General features: G+C 40.1%; 1 protein-coding gene across 11 annotated transcripts in view; it reads left to right on the forward strand.

Annotated features, from left to right (window-relative positions):
- Positions 1-22,589, forward strand: part of LOC125768842 (protein GDAP2 homolog) — a 40,962-nt gene extending 18,373 nt beyond the window's left edge. For 7 of the 11 annotated variants that reach the window (XM_049437052.1, XM_049437053.1, XM_049437054.1 and 4 more), the window contains 12 exons: positions 299-441; positions 625-757; positions 901-1,010; positions 1,078-1,317; positions 4,025-4,149; positions 5,177-5,274; positions 7,846-7,869; positions 14,996-15,154; positions 17,788-17,941; positions 18,029-18,168; positions 18,307-18,505; positions 18,579-22,589. In XM_049437052.1, the coding sequence (XP_049293009.1) occupies positions 299-441; positions 625-757; positions 901-1,010; positions 1,078-1,317; positions 4,025-4,149; positions 5,177-5,274; positions 7,846-7,869; positions 14,996-15,154; positions 17,788-17,941; positions 18,029-18,168; positions 18,307-18,505; positions 18,579-18,635 (1,582 nt within the window). In that variant the 3' untranslated portion in view covers positions 18,636-22,589. Of the gene's footprint in view, positions 1-298; positions 442-624; positions 758-900; positions 1,011-1,077; positions 1,318-3,914; positions 3,958-4,024; positions 4,150-5,176; positions 5,275-7,845; positions 7,870-14,995; positions 15,155-17,787; positions 17,942-18,028; positions 18,169-18,306; positions 18,506-18,578 lie in introns of those variants that run through there. The other 4 variants (XM_049437055.1, XM_049437048.1, XM_049437056.1 and 1 more) reach the window with 4 other exon arrangements.
- Positions 22,590-22,840: the final 251 nt, after the last annotated feature.

Below are 22,840 nucleotides of genomic sequence, written 5' to 3' on the forward strand. Positions count from 1 at the left end.
TGGTTTGTGGCGGGAGTTTAAGGACGGGATACGTACCAAATGGTTAAAGTCATTGAGTGCTCACCAGCTTTTGATGAGCCGTACAGTGCACGTAACATTATCGGTTTTTGGTACCTAACTTGACGTTGCTGCACGGCACGTCAGAATACTTACGGATAGGGTCACGTCCAAGCAACAAGGGGTTTGTTAGGCGGTCCAAACCCTGACAAAACCGATGCAGTTGCCCTCGAAACATTCGGCATCGATCTTCTAGTGGCTAGTAGATTAATTTCCGCGTTTTGAATCTATTCCTTTTCAGGGAGGGTGATATCTCGCAGCTCAAAGTCGATGCAATAACCAATAGCACGGATGAAACGTTGACGGAAAAGAATCGTGTATCGAAGAAAATTTTCGGCCGTGCCGGTGCTGCACTTACTTCGGCCATCGTTCACGACGTAAGAAGTAAGTATGGCTTCAACGGTGTTATTACCGAGAGATCGACCTAACCGATCCGTCGGCAGGGTTTAATTGAATTGTATACATTTCCTAGTGACTACGCCGCCCGCTAACGATGTGGACAAAGTATTTTCGTCTAACATGTCTAACGTTACGCTTCTTTTCTTCTTGCCTCCACTATCGGAATAGGATGTAAAACTGGGGAAGTTCGTGTTACGCCAGGATTTTTCTTACCATCGAAGTACATTATTCACACCGTCGGTCCCATATACAGTGAGAAGTACAGGACAGCATCGGAAGCGACGCTGCATGCTTGTTATCGGTAAAGAAAAAAAAACCCATTTACAATGGCGGCACAACCACGGCAATATGGTTGTGGGCGACCGGGACGATCGGTAGACTTGAATTTCCAATCTAACGGGAATTTGTTTTCTTCTTCGTGCGGTCTGTTTTTTTTTTTTACAGTAACGTGTTGTACAAAGCAAGGGAACTAGGATTAAGAACTGTAGCCCTATGTGATATTAGCTCGGTGCAGCGCGACTTCCCACCAGACACTGCTGCTCACATAGCATTGAGTAAGTATAACAGAACCGTACCCTTCCGTGTATCATGTTAAAGCAGCGAAATGTTTGCTTCTTCTAGGGACCGTACGTCGTTTTCTGGAGCAATACCGTGCCGAGATTGTGATAGTTTGCCTTGAATCTAATGCACGCAGTATCTACGAGGTACTAGCACCGCTGTACTTTCCGCGCGATTCGTTCGAGGAACGAAGTGCTTTGTGGCAACTGCCGAAGGACATCGGGGGACTGTATGGTGAACCGCAGCTAGCTGATCGTCAAATTCGCATCATTCACAACCCACAGCATTCCGTCATGATAGAAGGTACGTACGACAGTGTCGCTTCGAATTTCATTGTGTCCCTGCAACAATCGAGTTGATTAAACGAATCGTTTCATCGATGATGTGCGGTGCATATCGTCGGAACGTTGGAACGGTGAATTTTTGTAACTTTATGAATACTGTTCCATGGTTGAAGAACAACGCTTGTTCTTTTGTGAAAATTACATCAAACATTTGTTTAACATAATTGTCACATAGTAAATCGATTCTTGGTCCGGAACACTTAAGCGTCTGTAAGGATAATGATCATTTAGTGGCAGTTTTTTCATCAACAGAAAGGTAGACAAAATGTGCCACGTGTCGAAGGATCTTGGCCATTGCTTGTACGAATAATTACACATTATGGTAAAGGTAAACATTGAAACCGATTACCTGGTGTATCGCTGTCGTAATACGTAAAGCAGTGATGAGTTCTAACCCTTTTTATAAGCTGTCGTGGATGTTATGTTTTGTTGTTGCTGTTGTCTAGAACACTCCATGAAACATTACCATACGTCCATGTGTCATGATTTGTTACTGAAAGGGTAGAGAAACTACTTCACCATTAGAACCATTAGCGGGAAGGGTTTCTTATCACTTTTCGATCATCACTGTGTGAAAACTCATATGCTCGTCGTTGATAGCCAAAGACCACACGGGACTACGGTTGACATATGACGCTTTGTGCTGGCAATCGATGCAATACATTGTTGTGCTGCTCGGGACAAGAGTTAATCATTTACGCAGTGTGCTTTTATGTAGCGCTAGTCTTTCGAAGAGAAAGAGGCATACTGTGGATGTATTAAGGAAGAGGTTACTTTTGTCGGAGAGGAACATTTAATGCAATAGGTAATTGTTTTTCATTTTAAATTTTATCTAATCGGCTTCCCACTACATGATATTAAATGGAGTTTACAAATCACGAAAAGTAATTTTATTAATTTAACCTATTGATGTAATCATGATGCATATGTACAGCGAATGTTTGACCATAAACACACATTCAGATGAAGGTGAAGATCCGGTTTCAATGATATAGCACCATTCATAATATCTTTACATAAGAATATTTGCGTTTAGGAACGTTTGCCTCTATTCTGCAAGAATTGATGATGAACTATTAAGATAAGCATGTGTTGACTTACCTTATATTTCTATCTTGCTGATATCATGCCTTCGTATCAAATGTTTGCATCCGTCGGTGAATGCCTTGAAGAGTAATATCTTGTTGCTTCTTCATATTGCTACGGAACAAAATGATTGTAACTAAAAAGATACTTTGAACGTTATTAACACTTGTTGTAACACTTGTTGCAATTTGATTTTCTTCCGGTGGTGTAATTACACTTCTGGGGACGGTATGCGAGAAAACAAACGAGGTCTCTGTAACGTGATTGGCTTGAAAAAATAGTTTTAATTTTATACACTTGGGTGGCCCCCGAGGCACGAGGCCCCCGCAGCCGCTAAAGTTGCTTACCATTTAATCCGCCACTGTTTATTTCCCATTAATCATGTTTCATGATCTACTTCCGTCCTGTAATACTTCCAACTCGAAATCTTAAGGAGGTTCTATTTATTCTTATTTTTCTATATTATTTTAGACATTATCGAATATTGCATATTAAGTTTAATTTCTCTCTTCTTGGCTTTTAACGACCTTACAGGTCACGCCGGCCATTTCTGGCTTACTAGACTTATTTTTACCACGTAGCCGGATAGTCAGTCCTTGCTACGGGGGACGGTCCGGATGGGATTTGAACCCGGTCCGGCCGTGTGGACTGGCGCCGTTTATCACATGTACCATCGGGCCGCCCTCGATAGTTTAATTATTCACGATTAAGTTTAATTATTCATTAGATAAAAGAAACAAATCTTTGAACATGAAAACAGTTAAAACAGCGTACGATAAATCTTTGAAATGGGTAACACATCGATTGCGCCTATGGTTAGGCAATTTGCAAAGCACGTTATCATGGATTCATTTTCTTGGCTTGATTTTGCTGTTAGCTTGAGATCTTAACGTAAAGATATGAAGTTTAATTCTTGTTTTCTTTGTGTTTACCGTTGTGATTATTAAATTTGGAAAAAAAATCTATCATTATTGCGTGGAAAATAGCTGCATTCCCAGCATGTTATGTTAGTAATGTTATTTCTCACCGATCCTTCTCACTGTATTGCTCATCATATACCGGAGCACGAGAGAGCAACAAGATCTAGAGATGCTGAGCGATCTTTGCTCTCTGCGGAAGCAAACGCATTCTTCTTTTGGCGTCTGCTATCAATTCGCTGGTGAGATGAACGATCGCTGTGTCACTTGTCGCTGGCACTGACTCCCGAGCAGGTGGCGGTGCGTGTAAGGAAACTTTTTCCCGTGTTGTTTTAGACGTTGTTGGCAGCATCGAGGCCGTTGTTGTTGTTATCGTATCTCGCCTTACTGCCTTAGTCCGTTTACAGAGTGCGCGGTTTCAGTGTTGTTCTCCGATGGTGGACAAATGTAGTATTACTCTTATCAAATTACGACTGCTGCTGTCCCCAATAGCCACCCAAAACGACATCAGTAGTGAGCGGAAACGGCAAAATTGCAAAAAGACTTGAACATCAACTTCGTCATCAGAATGATAAACGATTCGTTTGAATTTTCCTGTAACGTTTGCTGGTGTTATTTGATGGATCCTTATTTACGTTGCTAATGTATTTCGTTCGATTTCAGCCGATGACGATTCTGACACGAGCCCACACGATCTGGAAATGGGGTCCGACGTGGAGTATAGCAATATTAACCTTAGCCTGGCAGCTCCACTATCCGGTGCAGCTCATTCCTTCACACAAATGCAGGTAATATATGATTTAGTATAGTTAGTATTAAGAATAATTCAAATTTCGATACGATTTTTCAATTATCAAGCTACCTGTATCCTTTAAAATGAAGGCTTGTACAAGCAATTGAACAGTATTGTAGGATTGATAGAGAAAGCCTGCATTGTATGTAACGCAGTAAGCAAGTCCAAATGGATAAATGTTATACTATCTTCTGCAACATGGAACAATATTTGCTCGTACTGTAGCGATAAGATTCTGTTTTACCTGTTACATTGCTATATTTACCTGTTGAATCCTTTCACAAGTGTCAGCATTTCAAATCCCACATCAAACAGTTGTGACGTACTTGGAATTACAGTTACAGCTACTTGAAAAAATTCAAGTGCGGCTTTTAGTCCTATTTTTCATAGTACTAAGTAAGTACGGTATTTTGTTGATAAATTAATAGGTTTTGTTAACAAGAACAAAATTAAGTTTTGAATTAGAGTTTAAATGTTGTACAATCTATCGAATTTCGATCAATTTTCTTTCCTGGTTTAGAGGTGCAGATAGTTAACGCTTTTATTTCTGGTAGGCGTAGAATTAGGATAATTGTTTATTTAGTAACATTTATTTACTAGAATCATGTGTTTAAAATAGACTATAAGAATTTTGAGTTCGTTCGTTCGATTTCTTTTTAAAAGACTTGAAAAATTTTCTCAAGAACGAATAAATTAGACTATTCGAGTTCATTTAATTTCTCACAATGTGGTGTGAAGTTAACATTCGATCATGTGAAACTTACTTCACAAGTATATGTCGAGTTTTCAACACACTTTTTGTTCTGTTATGAAAACAAATCCTTAAAATTGTTGATAATTAAACTGCAATGAAGAATATTTTTTTCTTTTATTACATTTCTTGCAAAAGTACCTCCTAGGCAACTTCACGTTTTTTTATTTGATCTTTCAATAGCAAATGCATTCAATTCCAACTACTACTTTCTATTCTACTACTTTCAACGTGTACAGACTTATACTAATATAATTTATTTCGCTTACAGGGAGATTTAGATCGGCAACGTCTGTTAGGCGATCGGCCACGTATGGTCTATGAAAGTGTGCTTGACGATGGCTTGGAAGGAATAGAGCATCAGGAAAGGTAAGTGAGCTTGTCTATCTTTAGCGTTGTTTCCTTGCTTAAATTGTTCAGCGATTTATATTATCCAGCAGTTACATTGCTTTGTAGAACGATTCGTTTATGCCAAGTTTTATTTACTGTATTCTGCTGTGAAGTATACTAGCACCTTGCGGACGTAAAGCCGATATAGTTAAAGATATGTACGGAATAATTAGATTTCGCTTTCTCTGATACAGTTGTCATGTCGCTTAGCTTTAAAATACGAAACGAACTGATAAGAACCGTCACCGTAAGCTTTTAATTTGATATGCGAGAGCTTCCATCATGGTAGGGCGCGTGCGTTTATCTACAAAGCTTCTATCGCCAACCCGTTTGAAGCTCTAGCGCGAAAGCTTCCAAATATGCTGCACCGCCAACTGTGTCGATTGCTCTAAGCTGCGTGTGTGCTTTTCATTATCCTTTGATGAGCTTTTAGGATATGTTTTTAATGAGCCTATAGGGGTTTTGTCATTACATAAGTGCTGCGAGTTAAACGATACTTGAAAAGGAGACATTGGTTCTTCTGCAAGGTCAAGCCATGGCCATGTGCTTTGTTGATTGCCCTACTGGAACATTGTACAAGACAGGCCGATAAAAACGCATTGGAGTGCCTCGCCGTTAGTGCATTAAATTATTAACCTACACACACCCTTTGCATCCACAATGGTCACCAAATGCAATCCATATCGTCGTGCACTCTGTAGTATTTTGATTTGTTCTGGACAATGTTCTGGATGACCCGCTTTCGTGACCAGTAAAGAAATGGTTCAATCGATGTTCATTGATCGCTTGGAGTATCATTGCTATGTCGTATGATGTGTCTGTGTGTTTGCGTCGATAATTGAATTTTATTCTCTATACATGTCTCGTAGCGGCAGTCAAGACCCTTTCCTTTACGTTGGTTGGCGTGAAAGTTCGAGTTCGTGCAGTATAATATCTTTAGTAGTAGAAGAGACGGATTCGAACAAAAGGCAGCAGAAAGATAAGTTGTTCTAACCTTATGACGCCGTTCCCTGACACCTGACGCAGTGTGTAGCGAGAATGGAACACGTAGTTTCTGACGCAAACTTTCATAGGTGGAACAAGAATCGCTTCCGGTTTGTTAGGATTCGCTGTTATGTTATAAATAGTATCAGTTTTTTTTTCACTCATCCAGAATGACCTAGAACCATTCATCCCTTATCGGTATCCTTCACCGAAAAAATAAAATCAACCAGCCCAGACAGTACCTCAATTTCGGGTAAAATCCTTATCCACGAATTGAAGGGTAGAATATTGTTGTGATATTTTTAGGACACATTCAAAGCATTGCATTGTATGTTAGTGAGAACGTTAGTATGTATTTCCGTTAAAAATAAGTAACACCCGCACAAAAGGGCTGGGCATGATGTTGAAATCGATGAACCCGCTTCCTTTGCGTCATCGTTCGACAACATTTTGCTTGTTGCTGTTAATTATCGTTACTCACGTCATTGGTTATGTTTCTTCAAGGATAGTTTAGTTGCCAGTAACGACTATTTATGGAGTTCTAGTTGAGTCATGGTTCCCATTATCATGTTTTCTGTTCAGTAGTACAACCGAACTACCCGTAACGTAAATGTTTAGCCAAATATATCGCAGGCTCTAACTGCCCTCCACTTTCAATTGCGCATCATTTTTTCGGGTTGGGTAGAAGAAAGCATCATGCGACATGGTATAATATAATATATAAATACATAAAAATAATGGAAGTGATTTATGAGAAGAGCAAAATAACATTTCGTCTCAGATAAACCAAAAACAAAACTCCCCAAAACAAATAGACAACTCCCATGTGGTGATGTATTTCGTTCAAATTCAACAAGCATGACAATGATTGTTGTCGTAGAAAGATAAAACGAAGCTGTAAGAGTATGATCTCTTATTTAGCACATGGCAAAGAATTCAACTTTTTTAAAAGCAACGATGCAGCATCCCTCACTGCTTACGACCCGAAAACGTATTTAATCGCGACACCACCGTATCATCTCTCGCAACCAATCCATCTGCAATATGACGGTTATCATTCTGCAGTAGTATTCAGATTATACCTCATAATCATAAAACCTGCGTCATTTGGTACCCGCGTGTGGTCACTAGCTAAACTTTCGGCTCATATAATGTGTTTGGGTTATTTTTTTTTCTCTCTGCTCCGTTCATAAATTCGAAACAACCGCTGCAGCTATTTGTTTGCGAACGAGATCTTAACAAAGCGGAAGAGATAACCAAGTGTCGCACTGAGTGTAGTGCAATTTCACATACAATTCCCCTTGATTCGTTGTACGGTCTTGCTCGCTAAATCCTTCGTATTGCTAGTATTTGCTGTACTGTTTTTTTTTTACAAAACTAACTTTCATCATAATATGTATTGGTTTGAAAAACTGGCGGGAAAAATAGTTTCATTATTAAATTGTAAACATAATATACACATGTACGCCTGCCAAACGATAGTAGAGAAAAACAACAATTTCGGCCACACTAATTCACTTTTCATTTCTTTTCCCAAACTTTTCACCCAACATCTTCAATGTTTAGTTCACCTTTGTTGGTGGATTGCGAGTGAGTATTTGCAAAATTTTTCCTCCATTTATCTCTCTCTCTCTCTCCTAATGACGAGTATATTATTACTTTTATAACTTCCTAGAGCAGTAAAGTTAACCATACGTATTTTACCGTGTTTTGCTCGCTGTAAACGAGCCACGACAGTTAGCTTTAACGTTTGGCCACCTATTTGCAGTAGCGTTAGTCGTATGGAATTGTTTCCCTATTCCTATTTGTTTCTATTTGGTTTTGTTTTGTGTCCCAAAGTAAATAATTAGTTTTAGCATTGACGCTCAAATTATATCGAAAATTACATCATTTGAATGCGGTTACTATTTGTTTTTTTAAATTTGAATATTTTTTATTGTTTTCCCGTGTATTCGATTCACGTCGAACCATTCTCGAGATGCATGACGCAAACAGTGACTGTGCCTCATTAGCCTGAGTTCCCGTTTTGTGCCAGCTCCATCTTTGCCAAATATGTCGCTAATTATTGCTCTGCTAACGCCCTTTATACATCATTTTTTCTACTCGCTTTATAATGTTGCTTTTTCCTGGTTACATTTGAATCCATTTGATTGTTTCCTACATTGTGTTCCTGTTGTTTGTTTGTTTTTTTATTATGTTTGGTCTGATTTTCTTCTATCTCGTTACCAAAAACATGTAGCAAAAAAAACTCACTATTATATCTCATAACTCGTATTTGCTTTTTTAATTGGCTTTACAGTTTTGCACATACTTATACAATCGCTACCACTGATTACATTTAAAATGAAATATTGTTAACCTTTTTTTTCTTTAATGTTTAAAAATGGTTTGAAAACAATACGAAAGATGATTGAAGGGAAATGGTACAGTGTGTAACGAATAGAACAGTTCTCATAAAGCTTTTTCTGACGTCATCGTTCAAGGGTGAAAAGCGAACAAATATGTTCAATGCATGTCCTGATAAAAAAGGAAAAGCACACCTTCCATGGTGAGAAACAATGGTAGTACACCTCACCGCTCACTAATGAGTGAGTAGAAGTGAACAAGATGATTTCTCTCACAAACAAGACATCAAAACTCGATGGGATTCGATTACTCTCTGTTGGCGTTTCAATGTTGGCGGCTTAAGCAAGAGAGAGAGAGAGAGAGAGAGAAGCGAAAACGCAACCACAGTACACACAAAATCATATGTTAGTATTTGGGTTGTTGTGCGAAAGCGAGGGCACTACACTTGGGTCACGCGTTTCCACTCACCAGAGAGCGCCAACTTGTAACATTTGGTGTCTGTGGTGTAACGACGATCATGGGCAAACCCCCAGTTTCTAGTATCGCATGTACGGTGTGTGCTGTCAGTTAACGAACGACACTCGACTTTTCAACAGTTGAAATTAAGTTTTTCCTCCGGTTTGGCGCAGTAGTGGCGAGAGCTTTAGTTGCGCTCGAAACATTCAATACCGTTTATGGTGTGTTTCGCATCTTCGTTTGGTCTCGTGATTTCGGTTGCGGTTACATTCTGTTGCCCACCGCTCTAAGAAGCTTGCTGTGTGCTTTGGTGGAATATTTTCGCGTGTTTTTTCTTCCATGATCGTGCCCGAGACGACCGGAATTGCAGCGATTAGCAGCAAACATATCATACCACATCTACTGTAACGCCACAGTGAAACAAAGTGTGACCATTGCGTGTGGGAAACGTTCATCGATTTTCACCATCTCATCGTCCTTGCAAAACAGTGCTGGTCGTCGTTTTTTGTTTCCTTTCGGATTTTTTTTTTCTTTTTGTTTGCCTCCCGTGCGCTACCGTTGTTCAACCGCAGCCGGATTTTTCCCGCTGATCAGGAGGAAAATTCTATTTTTAAACGATGATATTTTCCTTCCCATCCCGTGTGTGAAGTGAGAGCGAGCGCCAGCGTTTCTCATTACGCTCGTAGTTTTCACGATAGCAATCTGAAGTGAGCGAGAAAAGTTGAAAGTGAAAGAAGAGAGGAAATGTATCAGTTTTCCCTTTACCAACGGCGACGCTTTTCCGGCATTTGAGTGAATTGCTATTTTCGAGCATAAAATCGTTACGGTGCATTACCACGCAAAACAGTGTCCCGACAACAAACGATCCCAACAACGCGCGTACATTCACTGTGTTTCCCCCTAAAGCCGGAAGCCGACGAAAGTGTGTTTGAAAAATCGAAAGTGAAACAGTTTGCCGCTAAATCTTTTCACCAAAAGATTCTAAATCTGTTTTGGGATAAAATACAGCAGCGAGAGCTACATCTTCTTGCGTGCCGGAACAACAGTTTTCTGCTCTGCTCTGTTCAATTATTGAGCAATTTTCGGGGCTCGGGAATATCGGTCTTTTGTGCGGGAAATTACCGGCCGGAAAATCTGTTTCCTTAACCACGGTAAAAACAATCGGGTGTAGTGAATAAACGATAAACAGAGTGCTGTATGAAATAGTTGTTTTAGCAAAAAGGTGTATTTGTGGTGTTAAAAAGAGTTCTGCTGAGTAAGGAAAAAATCCCTCTTTATATTTATCCATCTCATCACCATCGCCTTGCTATTGTAAACATGGCCCAAATGGTGACAATGGAATCGATCGATCTGAGCGATGCGACCATCAGCATACCGCCCGAAATCCAGGTGGACCAAATACACATCGAAACACCGGAGGAAAGGTGAGAACCGAAACCAAAGATACAGCCAATAGTTGTTCCTAAACACGCTGGGGTTGGGGGTACCGGTTCCAGGAAGAACCATCGCAAGGGAAACCAGGGGTAGACACAATTTTCTGGCGTCTAAAAATAACCTATGCATCAGTGCCAATCTATATCGCGCTTCCTCTCTGGAGGCATTGGAAATGAATCGAATAAACCCGAGTTCTGATGGGGCACACTCTAGTGCAACCAATGGCCCCGAGCCAACCGTTTTTTCTGTTCGAATAGCTTCACGCAACCGATCGATCGAAGTGGCAAATGATTATGAATGTTTTCTCCTTAACACCGGTACAACCGGAGGCGAAACGACGCCAGGCAAGGAAAATGCAGTTGTGATAAGAAAGTGGATTCGTACGAGCGTCCGATTAGAAGGCGCCACCCATCATGAGTATGTACGGATTGGAGTCGCTTTTGTCATGCTTTTCTTTATGCTTCGCCCCCACCACCGCCCAAGACGCAATATATCGCCCATTTCGTGTCCTGATGAGAAGGGCCCAGTATCATTATTTGCTGATATTCATGAATCATGTTTGGTACTTCACTCATTGTGGCGGTACGCGGTAAACCGGACGATGTGCGGAGCTAACGCAGCAAACATCCATTAGGATATTGAATATCATCTGCAAATGGTTGTGTCAACGACACAAAAAAAAAACACGAGGTAACACATATTAATAATACATTGCACTGCACATCGGCAACCGCCCTTTGTGTGGTCCATACGGTGGCCCAGAGAAATCGGCAAGACCCGTTGGAAACTGGTTGTGGTGAAATTACTTTGGGAAATGAAAATGAATACGGTGATCCATATTTTGGTTTTTTTTTTCACCATTTCCCTTACGAAAAGGGATAAGGCTTATAAGTAAGCAAACCAGCATGCAGAACGGTTGCCTTCAAAAAAAGGTACGTGAATAAATTTTATATTATTCAGTGCAACGTTCTGCTTTGAATTTGTGTGTTTCTTTTGCTTTGCGAGAATGTGTTCAAGATCCCTCTGATACGGGGATAACCGAAAATAGGGAACACAAATAATAAAACACCATTTATAATGGACAGTTGTACATATTACAGGTGTATTTAAACTTAATGGAATGCTTTTTCACTCCTCTTTCAGACTTAAAAGTCCCCTAATTTATTGTCTGTTTTTATGATAATTAGGACTTGTCACGTAATTGAAAAATCTTTCTTTAAATGTTTGGGGGGAATGAGATTTGATCGAAGACCTTCAGTGTACTGGAATTATCGCCATACCTCACCACCATGAGACGGTTTTCTCCGAGAGGAATGCTTTAAGGGTATTAAAGTTGCAATGGTACACTATCATTTATAGAAATACGAATGAGATGTAAAAAAATGTTTATCACCTATTATGATGTTACAGTTTTTCTACTTTATGAGAGCAGTTTTATAATATTTGTCGAATCCCTTTTTGGCACCCGCAGATTACGCAGAGCCAATTTTAAAGGCAAACACACACGAATGATCGAATTTGCTGTGTGCTTAGTAATGGTTGTTGTTGTTGTTGGTTGGTGTGGTGCGATAAACCCGATTTCCTAATTAGGCAGCCGATGTTAAATACCTTCACGGCGACGGCATCGCAAACTGAACTGGCAAAAGACGTGAGCGCGCGCCCAACGAACCGGCAAACCCTGCTGCGAACGATGTGTTTTGCCACGAGTCTCGAAAGTGTGTCCAAATGTAACATTTTAGTCTAAACATGGTAATGATCGAGTGGAGCATATTACCCTTTGCAGCCACAACCACCTTATGCCCCCTAATGTTCAAGATCGTCTGCAAAACCTGTTGGAAAACATCCATTTGTGTTTAAATGGACAGCAACCAACAAAACACGAGGTAATTGGCTGTTTTTGCTGCGTTGGGAAAAAAATCAGCAAAATGCGCAATTGAAAATAATTTTATAATTTCCCTTTCTTTCCTATTGATCCCTGTAAATTCGCTCTCACAAAGCCTCATTTGCACTACTGCAAAACCCTAATTTTAAGTCCATTTTGTGGATCCCAATTTTTGGTGAAGGAAGGGCATGAAAATAATCTTCCAAAAATGGTCCAGACAAATATTGCTCACACTCAATGCGATGTGTCTGTGTGTGTCGTAGGTTAGCTTTACCGCCACCTTTCACGCCAAACGTGACATTCTCCTCGTTGTGAGGCACGTTTGGGGATGCAAGCAACGGTTTTGGGTGCGTTCCACTTGAAGGCTTCGACCGTCATACGCATTGTGTACCGGAAACGTGATAGGTATAGGTGTCGGTGAAATCTCACCATGACCTACCCGTGTCTTTACTGCTTCCTTACGTTTGCAAAAACTGGCTTGTAGCAGCACCAATGGAGGAAGTTCTGAAAATAAGCTCGTGTTGGGGGATTTCAAAAAATAATCATCGCAAAGAGAACAATAATTAGTTGTTACGTTTGACAAAAGCCTATATTGTATGACACTTTTGGATTGGAAAAACCCCCTATTAATTCGTTTTGGCACGGGTGGGAACTATCGTCTAAACTCGTGAGCTTTCGGAAATGTTAAACATTGCCATAACTGGTGAAAAGGAGAGAATTGTGTTTACTTAATTGTTGAAAACAACACATGCTAAATAAAGATATCATTAAACATGAACATTAATTTGGACTTTTGCATCATATTCACTTTAATAGAAGCTTTCCTACAGTTTGTACTACTGTTCGGATGCCACCAAATAACAGTTCTAAAGGCTCGAACTCTGCCGAACGAACGAAATGACAGAATAAAGGCCGCCATTATGAATGATAAAATTTGTTCAAGTTCGACTATAAATTAGAGTTTTTTTTTTGCAACGACAGATGGAAAATAATTCCACACAGTATACACTTATATGTATGTATAAAAATAAAAATAAATAAATTGTGCATATGAACCGTGTACCTGCACGAATAATCGTCGTTCCATTGTACCAATTTGTCAACCGTTTGATTTGACAATTTTCCGTTTGGAGATCGTCCGTTTATAATTGCTGAATATAATTTCCGTCTTTATATTTTTTCTTAAATTTAAACACTTCTTGTAGAAATTTTAAAAAATTAAGTACCGTATCAACATTTATGTAATAGTTATACAAATTTAGAATAAAACTAAACTAAGATACAAAAATATTACTCACTATTAATTGAAGATGCAGACAAGAGATAACATTATTTAATCATTAAGCTGCTTCTTTAAAAATTAAACTCGCCATGGGCTATAAATGTTTCTATCCAAACAACAATTTCCCCTTGTTTAATGTACCCGGAGTGGTTAACAATCTGATAAAAAAATTAAGCAATGTGCATACAACGATAAAAACGAATTTAAAGTGGATCATTCAACAATGATCCACCGTACTGCGCAATTACACCACAATCTGGTTGTATTGTCGTAAGAGAGTTCCCTTATCTGACCACTTCGGAAACATTAATCGATCGATTGCGTTCGATGATTACGCGGCAAGAGAAAGAGCGTGCGAAGGTTGGCACGATGGTAACGCAAAAGTCCATCCATCGTGTACGTGAGCCACATAAATCAGCATCATGTACTGGGCGGGAGTTCTTGGCCCAGCGAGGCGCTTCCAACGAGGTAGCATGTAAAACGTCCTTCAAGCGAGCGATCCGAGCGTGTTCCAGTCGAAGGACGACAGGCTGAAATTGGTTAGCGCTTGTCCAACCTCCCCAAACCAGACAACGGGAGGCTTGGTTGTGGTTTGTGGAGTGCAGCTGTTGCTTCCTGTAGGTACTTTTCACATGCAATTGTTGTGAAAAAAATGTTACCATTCTCGAACGATTTTACTTTCCAAGGGTAATTCGTCATTGCGTACAATACGCTGGAAAGATTAATTGCCTTCTTGTCAACTATCTTTTTTATTCCCCACTGTCATTTACCCCAGCTGCCAATTCTTATTGCATCTTCCGTTTCTATGTCAAGGTCAAGCTTAGGGAAATGGATGCCGAAATCATCTCATCTTTAGTAGTATTTTGTTTAGTATTTCTTCTCGCCTTAAAAGCGTTCCTGCTAGGGTTTGATGTCACTTGTTTTGTGAAATGTAAAAAAAATGTTTTTCACTTGCACGTTTCATCCCTCGCTCTGAAATCGATACACACTCAGGTGATTAGTGCATGTCTCTATTTGTCTTCTTGGTCGCGTTGTTAGATTGAGGCCAGCGATCGTTTCATCTGGTTTGCTTTCTATTGATTTTCGTTTGTTCGTTTTTCTTTATTGCTTTAATGTTTCTATTCCTTTAACATTTCAGGCCACCATTTGCGTGGTATGTGCGCGATGTAGCGAAGCGGGATGGGAACGACAGCCAAGACGCTCCCCTCAAAGCCCCCTTTCCCTTCCTAGCATCGTTGGCCGATGCATCCTTATCCGCATATTCGCCAAATATTCGCCCTACCGCACTACTGAGACGGATTTCTTCTCTCTTCTAGTACGACCACAGAGAACTATTGTCCGGAGATGATCGGCCATGTCCTGGCCACGCACGTCGGCAAACGGACCCGTATTCTAGACGGTTCCTTTACGTACGTCGAGCTGATGAAACACTACCACTCGTCGCTCGATGAGAGCGAATGGCAAAAGGAGAACCTGTTAGTACTGCTGCACTACAAACAAACCGTAGCTTTTTATGCAACGCTGTTTCCCTTTTTGTTGTTAGCTTTTGGCTTTTGATTTCCATTTTATCCTCTGTATGGAATGTACTTTTTTTCTATATTTTTTCACTTTTTTTGTGTTCTCACTTGCTTTTCCGATTTGTCAAGTTTCTCTGTGAAAGTTTGTTAGCATATATGTTTGGCTTTTTTCTTAGCATACAGGTTTACCTAAGTTTTATCTTTTATTTGCATATAAAAGTAAAACTTTATTTATTTTTTCTAAAAACCATTTGCTTAGAATAGTTCTTCTTTACATTAGTTCGTTCGCACGCATTAGCGCAACGGTAGAATGTTGTAGCTTTGTTTACTCTTGGTCACCAATGACAAAGTAAAAGGCTGATGACTAATGTGAACAATTATCAATTCATTAGCAAGTTTACGATTATTGGTAGACAACGTTTAGCGTGATACAAACACTTACTCAACCGTTAGCTCATACAGACAGCTGTTGAGATAAGAACGCAGTACAAACTTGTGCGCTAAATAAAATAAAAAAATCAGTAAGTGTTAAATCGTAAAATTAAAACTAAAACGACAAGTTTTTGTATCGAAATGGTTCATGGGTAATGGTAACCGTTACGAAAACCCCTTTTTGGATTAAAAGAAAAAAATATTAGAAATAATTTCATCCTCAGTCCTAAATAAATAGACAGCTAAAGTTGACACTGCAAAATGGGCGTGACCTACGCCTGATTTTAGGGTAAAATTATAATGTTTTTGTTTGAATTTACAATGAAATCACGGACATCACACGGGGGGTCCACTTTTGAAAATGTGATTCAAATGCGCAAACATTCTACGACGGTTTGTGCTTCGTGTCGGCTAGTAAAACATCAGCACACGAGGAAACTAGTTTTTCACAACCATTCTTGCCCTTCTTCTCTGAATCCTTGCTACCCGCTTACAACCCTTACAATTCAAGGTTTTGAACGGAAGTGGCAGGTAGATGTGGAGTTTTAGCATGAAACCACACATCCGGTCACTACTGCCTACTGTATACCGTACCGGTCCGGTGCCGACCGGATGCTTGTGCCTGGGTTAAATGATGACCGAACCGTAGACCAAACGACGTCGACGGCCCCCAAAAGGTCGCGTACGGCCAATGGGTGAGTAAGCAAGTTTTGCAATCGATCGCTATTTCATGGCCCACGGTTAGCCGTTCGGTGCTGTTGCGCTCCTTGCGATTGAATCCTTCCTGGTGGGATTGTCCTGGAAATGGAAAGCAGCTCCTGCCCGAGCTTGGGTTGGTAGTTCAGCAGGGTACGGAACGTACGTAGGTTCAAAGAGTTATGCAATGCAAAATTGAAACTGACAGGCTCGGTAGAGCGGAGCGGAGAAGATAAGAAAGGTTGTCCTTTTTTTGTTGTCTTCTTACATTGTAACCTTCACCTTTTGCGTATCAACAACAATACACTACACAACACGGTGGTCACGTTTCGCCTAATTATTTCACTTCACGTCCGCGCCTCCACCTGTGTCACCACCATGATAGTGACTGTCAGAAAACCCTTCAAAGCTTTTCGCTACCCGGTCCCGGGGTAGACGATCTTAACAAATGCTGCAGCGGTGCAATCATTAAAAAGTGAAATATAAAATACAGCAACAAATCTAGTTTTGCAAACAGGAAAATGATGGCTGTCATGTGGAATTTGTGCAGAGGAAGTGGCGCTCAAGTGTTGCCCTTTGGGGAGCTAGAGCGAAGCGAGCGAGGTTTATGCTACACTAAGGATGGAAAACAGTTCCCACTATTTGCAAGCATTCGCATTCGGACGAATACGGTGATTAAATTACCCAACAACGAGCAGCGTTCCGGTGTTTGGGGATTCTGGATTTGCCTGGAGGATGTTCTAGACGATGTGCGTTTTTTGTTGTTGTTTTGCTGTAATATCTATCTCACTCACTAACAACTCTCCACCATCCCCGACCGGGTGGTTGTGTTGATGATGAATCGTACTGTTTGCAAAATAGGTCAACGTAATTGATTAAATTACGCCAAGCACGGTTGAGCTTGAAACAGGCTTGTTCTGATGAAATGCACCATTTATATGCGGCTGCAATAAGCATTCCTTGTACAGGACTGGAACATTTCGAGCGTCACCCACAGCTTTCCATGGATGATTTATTCTAGTCTGGCGAGAGAAACAGAGCCTGTTCTTGATGGCGTACAGTATTGTTTATGTAAGTACACCCCCCGGGTGGGATGAACGGGAGCCTACCGCTTATTATTGCACCCGACTGCAATTAGAAAAAAAGCGCTAAAGCTTTGGAATTGATTGCTCGAGGCGTGTGTTGTGCAGCAGCAATGATTATAAATAAACAGTAATGATTACAGTCAAGCAGCAAATTAACGGCGCAATTTAATTGCCAAGTTGCTAATGCTAAAGCTGTGAATGGAGAAAAAGTTCCATTCATTAAAACAACAACAAGTAACAAAAATTGAAAATAAATTGAATAGTTTCAACATTTTATCATTGATTTATGAAATTTTACTTTATAGTACTGTTCGACCATATCACTAAATGTGTGTTTTTTCTTCCTTTCTTTCGATTGCACATATATTGATTCTGCAGATACGAACGACTGTTGAGACGCGCTAAAACGGAAGATCTGTCGGAAGTTTCGGGCATCGGCTGTCTCTATCAGAGTGGTGTAGACAGGCTCGGTAGACCCGTGGTAGTTTTCTGCGGCAAATGGTTCCCTGCTCACAATATCGACCTAGAGAAGGTATGTTTAACAAAACTTTAATATATTTGTTGTTGCTGATTTTACTCTCCTAACTTACTAAATTGATTTTTGTTTTGTTCATCCCAGGCCCTGCTCTACCTGATTCATTTGCTCGATCCGATCGTTAAAGGCGACTACGTGATCGCTTATTTCCACACGTTGACGAACTCGAACAACTACCTATCTCTGCAGTGGTTGAAGGACGTCTACAGTATACTGCCCTACAAGTAAGTGGAGGTCACCATCAACCGGTTATTTGAAGGGTTATTTGATTTCCGGCAATGAAACGATTGCATCAACTAGAACGAAAGTATAAACCGTGTGTACATAATGTGATCCCGTTTTTTGTGCTCTGATTCTACCAGGTACAAGAAAAATTTGAAAGCCTTTTACGTTGTGCATCCCACGTTCTGGACGAAGATGATGACCTGGTGGTTTACAACGTTTATGGCACCGGCAATCAAGACGAAGGTGCATTCGCTCCCAGGCGTTGAACATCTGTACTCGGCCATCGCAAAGGATCAGCTCGAAATTCCTGCGTACATTACCGAGTATGATATGGCGGTAAGTAGTGTCATAGGAAATATTGAACTCTTGTAAATTAGATTGACGATCTACTATTCGTTTCTAATTCCAGACCAATGGCATACACTACTTCCAACCGATCACAAACACATCCTCGCCAGCATCCTAAGCTAACATCGTACGTCAATAATCTCCTCTCCCGTAGTGCACCTTCCGATCATGGTTGTTAATGAATCGATTAAGTGTACGGCGTTTATGCACCTTTTTGCACCAAGAGAAAACACTTACCGAACCGAACAAAACTCCGAGCGCATTTAACGACGGTACCACCGTTTCCCACCCGATGAAAGTGGCGATATGAAACAATTGGCCTCCCTTTCCTAGCGATCTCAAGGTAACAGGGATTGGGGAGAAATGCATCACTACAATGAGCCACTTATTATACTGTTCTATCACAAACTAATTACTAATGATAGGAGGAACTGAAACCGAAATCTTTGCTTCCCTTCCAACCATTGTTAGGTGTTTTGTGAATGTGTGAATGTGTGTCCGCGCAAAAACGGTTACCACTGTAAGAAAAATTGAATCAAATCAAACCAGTAAATAACGTTTACCTTTCTAACCTTATCGATTTATAAAACAACAACAAAAAAAAACAATGCAACTCTTCGCAAACAGGCAGATGTTGTTAGTATCGGAAGAAAAGCTACATTGTAACAAAACGGGATAACTGATGTGCTGGTATGTTTTGTTTTATTATTGTAACATTACACGATGAAAGTGTTTTACCGTGCGCAGCCAATGGCAACAAAATGGAAGTTTATTAAGAGACGTACACACTATTTATCACTTAGCCGACACCTGGACTGGTGCATAGGTGTCGCAATACTCTCAGTACATATACAATGCTAAATAGAAACCGAAGCCTTCGCCCATCGCGCTAAACGCAGCGAAATTAATCACAGTCGATGATGCGTAGAGGATGCAATGGTAAGCATCTGCCCATATATTGAGAAGCAATGTGTAGCGTGTGAAAACGAACCCGTTACCCGGACCCATGTACCCGTAGATAAACACACTTGTTTCAGCCATGTTCTCATTATGAGAACCAGCTGAATCGTTGTTATTGACCGTGCGAAGCCGTAGTAGGGAGAGGCAAACAACAACTGCGGTTGTGCGCCCGTGCAGTGTTAAACGAATTTATTATCCTCGAAGGTTCTCTTCCTTTACTTACTGACTTTCGATTTAGATGCGTAGGCTTGCTGTGCATGGAAAGCCAAATTGTAATTACATTTTACTAAACGGGCAACCCGCTGTTACTCACTCCAAAAAAAAACCCAAACACACACAAAACAAAAGAACTAAAGTATAGCAATCTTAATGCACACGATAGTTGTGCATATTAAAACTTTACGTTTAACATGAGCTTTTGAGAAAACGACCACGTGTTATAGATAATCGTTTCCATTTGCCCCGCCCGGAGTGTCTTTCGACAAGAAAAGCGTACGGATGTAAACTAGAGGAGTCTTTTAGGCTACAATGTAGTAAGTGCTGCGTTGTTTTTGATTTTCAAATCCACTTTCGGTCGGTTTTGGGTGTAGCGTCAGTGCGTAATGAAACGTAAGCGTACAGCTTCACACAAATCGTGAACGAGATCATAAGATATAAAGACATATTTTGCGTACTGTTAAAATTGCAAAAGAAAAAAATAACAACCTGGAAATGTGGGGATCGAGCTTGGGAAATGGAGCAGTACGATGGCGAATGGTACGCTTCATTCCAGAGAGCGCTAATGTACGGTAACGTGCAGAGGAAAAGTATTATAGCAAAGAGTATATTAGTATAGCGAGACTAGAGAACAAACGCGTAGTAGCAATAGACAAGTTGATACATATATACATACCTACACTAATGTATAATGAAAAAAAAAACACACACATACAGATTTATGAGTAATGCTAGCATATTAGTTTGACATCCAGGCGTAATCCACATGGGCGATTCTAGGAAAATGCTGTTAATTATCGCGGTTAAAGTTTTAGGGACATATAATCACAGTAAGTTGATGCACGCAAGGGGCTCTGTGTGGTCGACCACCCAGCAAGCATCGTATAGCAAACTAATGCAATCTAAACCAACCCCCGCTGGTAGGCTGTTACTGTTTGCGTAAAGTTACATTATTATTACAATACTGCTATACTCTTTCTCCTGTAAATGGTGTGTTTAGTTTTTATCTCTATTTAGGCCTGATTTTCCCAGACAAGAAGTATAAGAGATTTTGTTCTATATTTACACACATACAAACACATAAAACATTATTTAACTAGATTGTTCCCATTGCTTTGAAAGCATTTCTGGCAAACTTTCGTAGTGAGTTCGTCATTAAAAATTGAAAACAATTATCACACACAAAAAATCCATAAGCTTTAGCAGACGCATCAGGACATCTGCTGCAAATGCCTTGACTAAATTTAAAGCATAAGTATATTCTGATATGGGTTGATACGTTTGCTCATGAGATTATTTTACTCCATACAAAAACAAAAGGAAGGAAAAAAAGCAAAATTTCGATGGCTTTGTACAGAGTGTAACATTCAACATCTTCTTGATGGTGGCACTGTTTCTAACTTCTGGCACTCAACTTTTTCCAACCGCTTTTTAAAGCGGATTTATACGCAATGTGTATCATTCCTGTTCGAAACCGTACATTGAATGTGCCAATTTTTCTTCAAGGTTAACAAATTTATCGTGCTAAGAGAGCATCGTTAAACAGGAAAACCAATTCAGATGAACAACAAATAACAAAAAAAAAATCTTCATTCCACGTACAATCATACAAATGCATCGCGTCACATAACAAAAACCAACAACCTTTCTTCTTCAGGGCTTATGTAGCGAAACAAAGTAGTGGTAAATGCGCTAGGTAAAGCAAGAGTAACATGAAACGAAAAACTTTAATTCCATGCTGTTTGTAAGATTTGGAGATGAGACGAAAGACGGGAGAAAAAATGTATCCCACAATGGAGAATAAGAAACATGAAATGCAACAAATAATAAAAAAAAAAACAAAAAACATTGCGCTAAGCAAATTCAAACGTTAATTCAACGCGAGACAAGTTCCTCGACGTCGCTGTAGCAAAAACAAAAAACAAATGAACGACAAATCAAACGCCTACGCCAGCCTAACACGAACTAACAATGTTGAACATAGATGCAACACAGATAGCAAACGTAAATATTAATCGCAAAGTTGAACCAAGCAAACACCAATTGATTGTTTTGTTTTGTACTAAGCAAGCGGAAGTCAAATTTGTCATCCCAATCGGATGGAGTAGTCGAAGTTGGTAGTTGCATGGGTTGAATCCGTCAATGCGTGTCACAACAACTATTATAGTTAAACGTTTGTAGCTTAAATCATGGCACGAAAGGGCGGAACGCAGAACACAGAAAGATTATTTAACCTGTTGAACCAATGTCCCGGCTCCTTTAGGGAGGTGCAAAAAAGAAAGCAAACACAAAACCACTATAGACCCTGCAAATACACACTGATATGAATATTACATTTCACCGCAGAGCGAAACAGTAGCTAGTTTACGGTGCAAACGGTGTTTGAAGTTGTTGTAGACGGCAGCAGAGCAATGCAAGGATATCCTTCCCCAGGCATTCAACCTACCCCCGCGGAACAGGCACACATACTTAAGTTCGTTATTTTGGTTGTTGTTGATGTTGTTGTTGTCAGCACACTAGGCCAAACCGGAGGTGTCACACACGCGACAGTGACGGACAGTGCGGACAAACGGTACGGTTTATCGACAATGTACATACACACGTGACACGTGTTCGCTTAGTGAGCGGTTTTTTAATTTTCAATTTCATGTTTCAATTTAACACCGAAATGGGGACAGTAAGTGTTATTTTATAGCCACGCATTAAGGCGACAAATCTGAATCGTTCCTGCTGCAGGATATTAAACACAAACAAACAAGGCTCAAGCACGAATGCGTTTTAAAAATTCATGCCTGCACAGGCAGGACATTGAACGAGGAGAAGGATAAGATGGGAGACTTTAAGATTTGAGAGTGTGATTCAGAGAAATTAAATATTTGGTTGATTGGAAAAATAATGTTTTTCTTCCTTTTGTTTACTACTATCCGAATGAAGATGACGAGTTTGATGTGAAAAATATTTATTCTGCAGGAAAAAAGTTTCATTCATATTCAACAAACAATTTACCATACGCAAAACGAACTCCTGCTGTTAGGATCGTCGGTAAGGATGACTTATAGGTGAATAATTTTTTCACTCACCAACTCCAGGCTACCAAACTTAAAAGGAATTACGATGTTGAATACCGCCTGTAATATATGCCCCCTT

This window comes from Anopheles funestus, chromosome 3RL, assembly GCF_943734845.2.
Source record: "Anopheles funestus chromosome 3RL, idAnoFuneDA-416_04, whole genome shotgun sequence".
NCBI lineage: Eukaryota > Metazoa > Arthropoda > Insecta > Diptera > Culicidae > Anopheles > Anopheles funestus.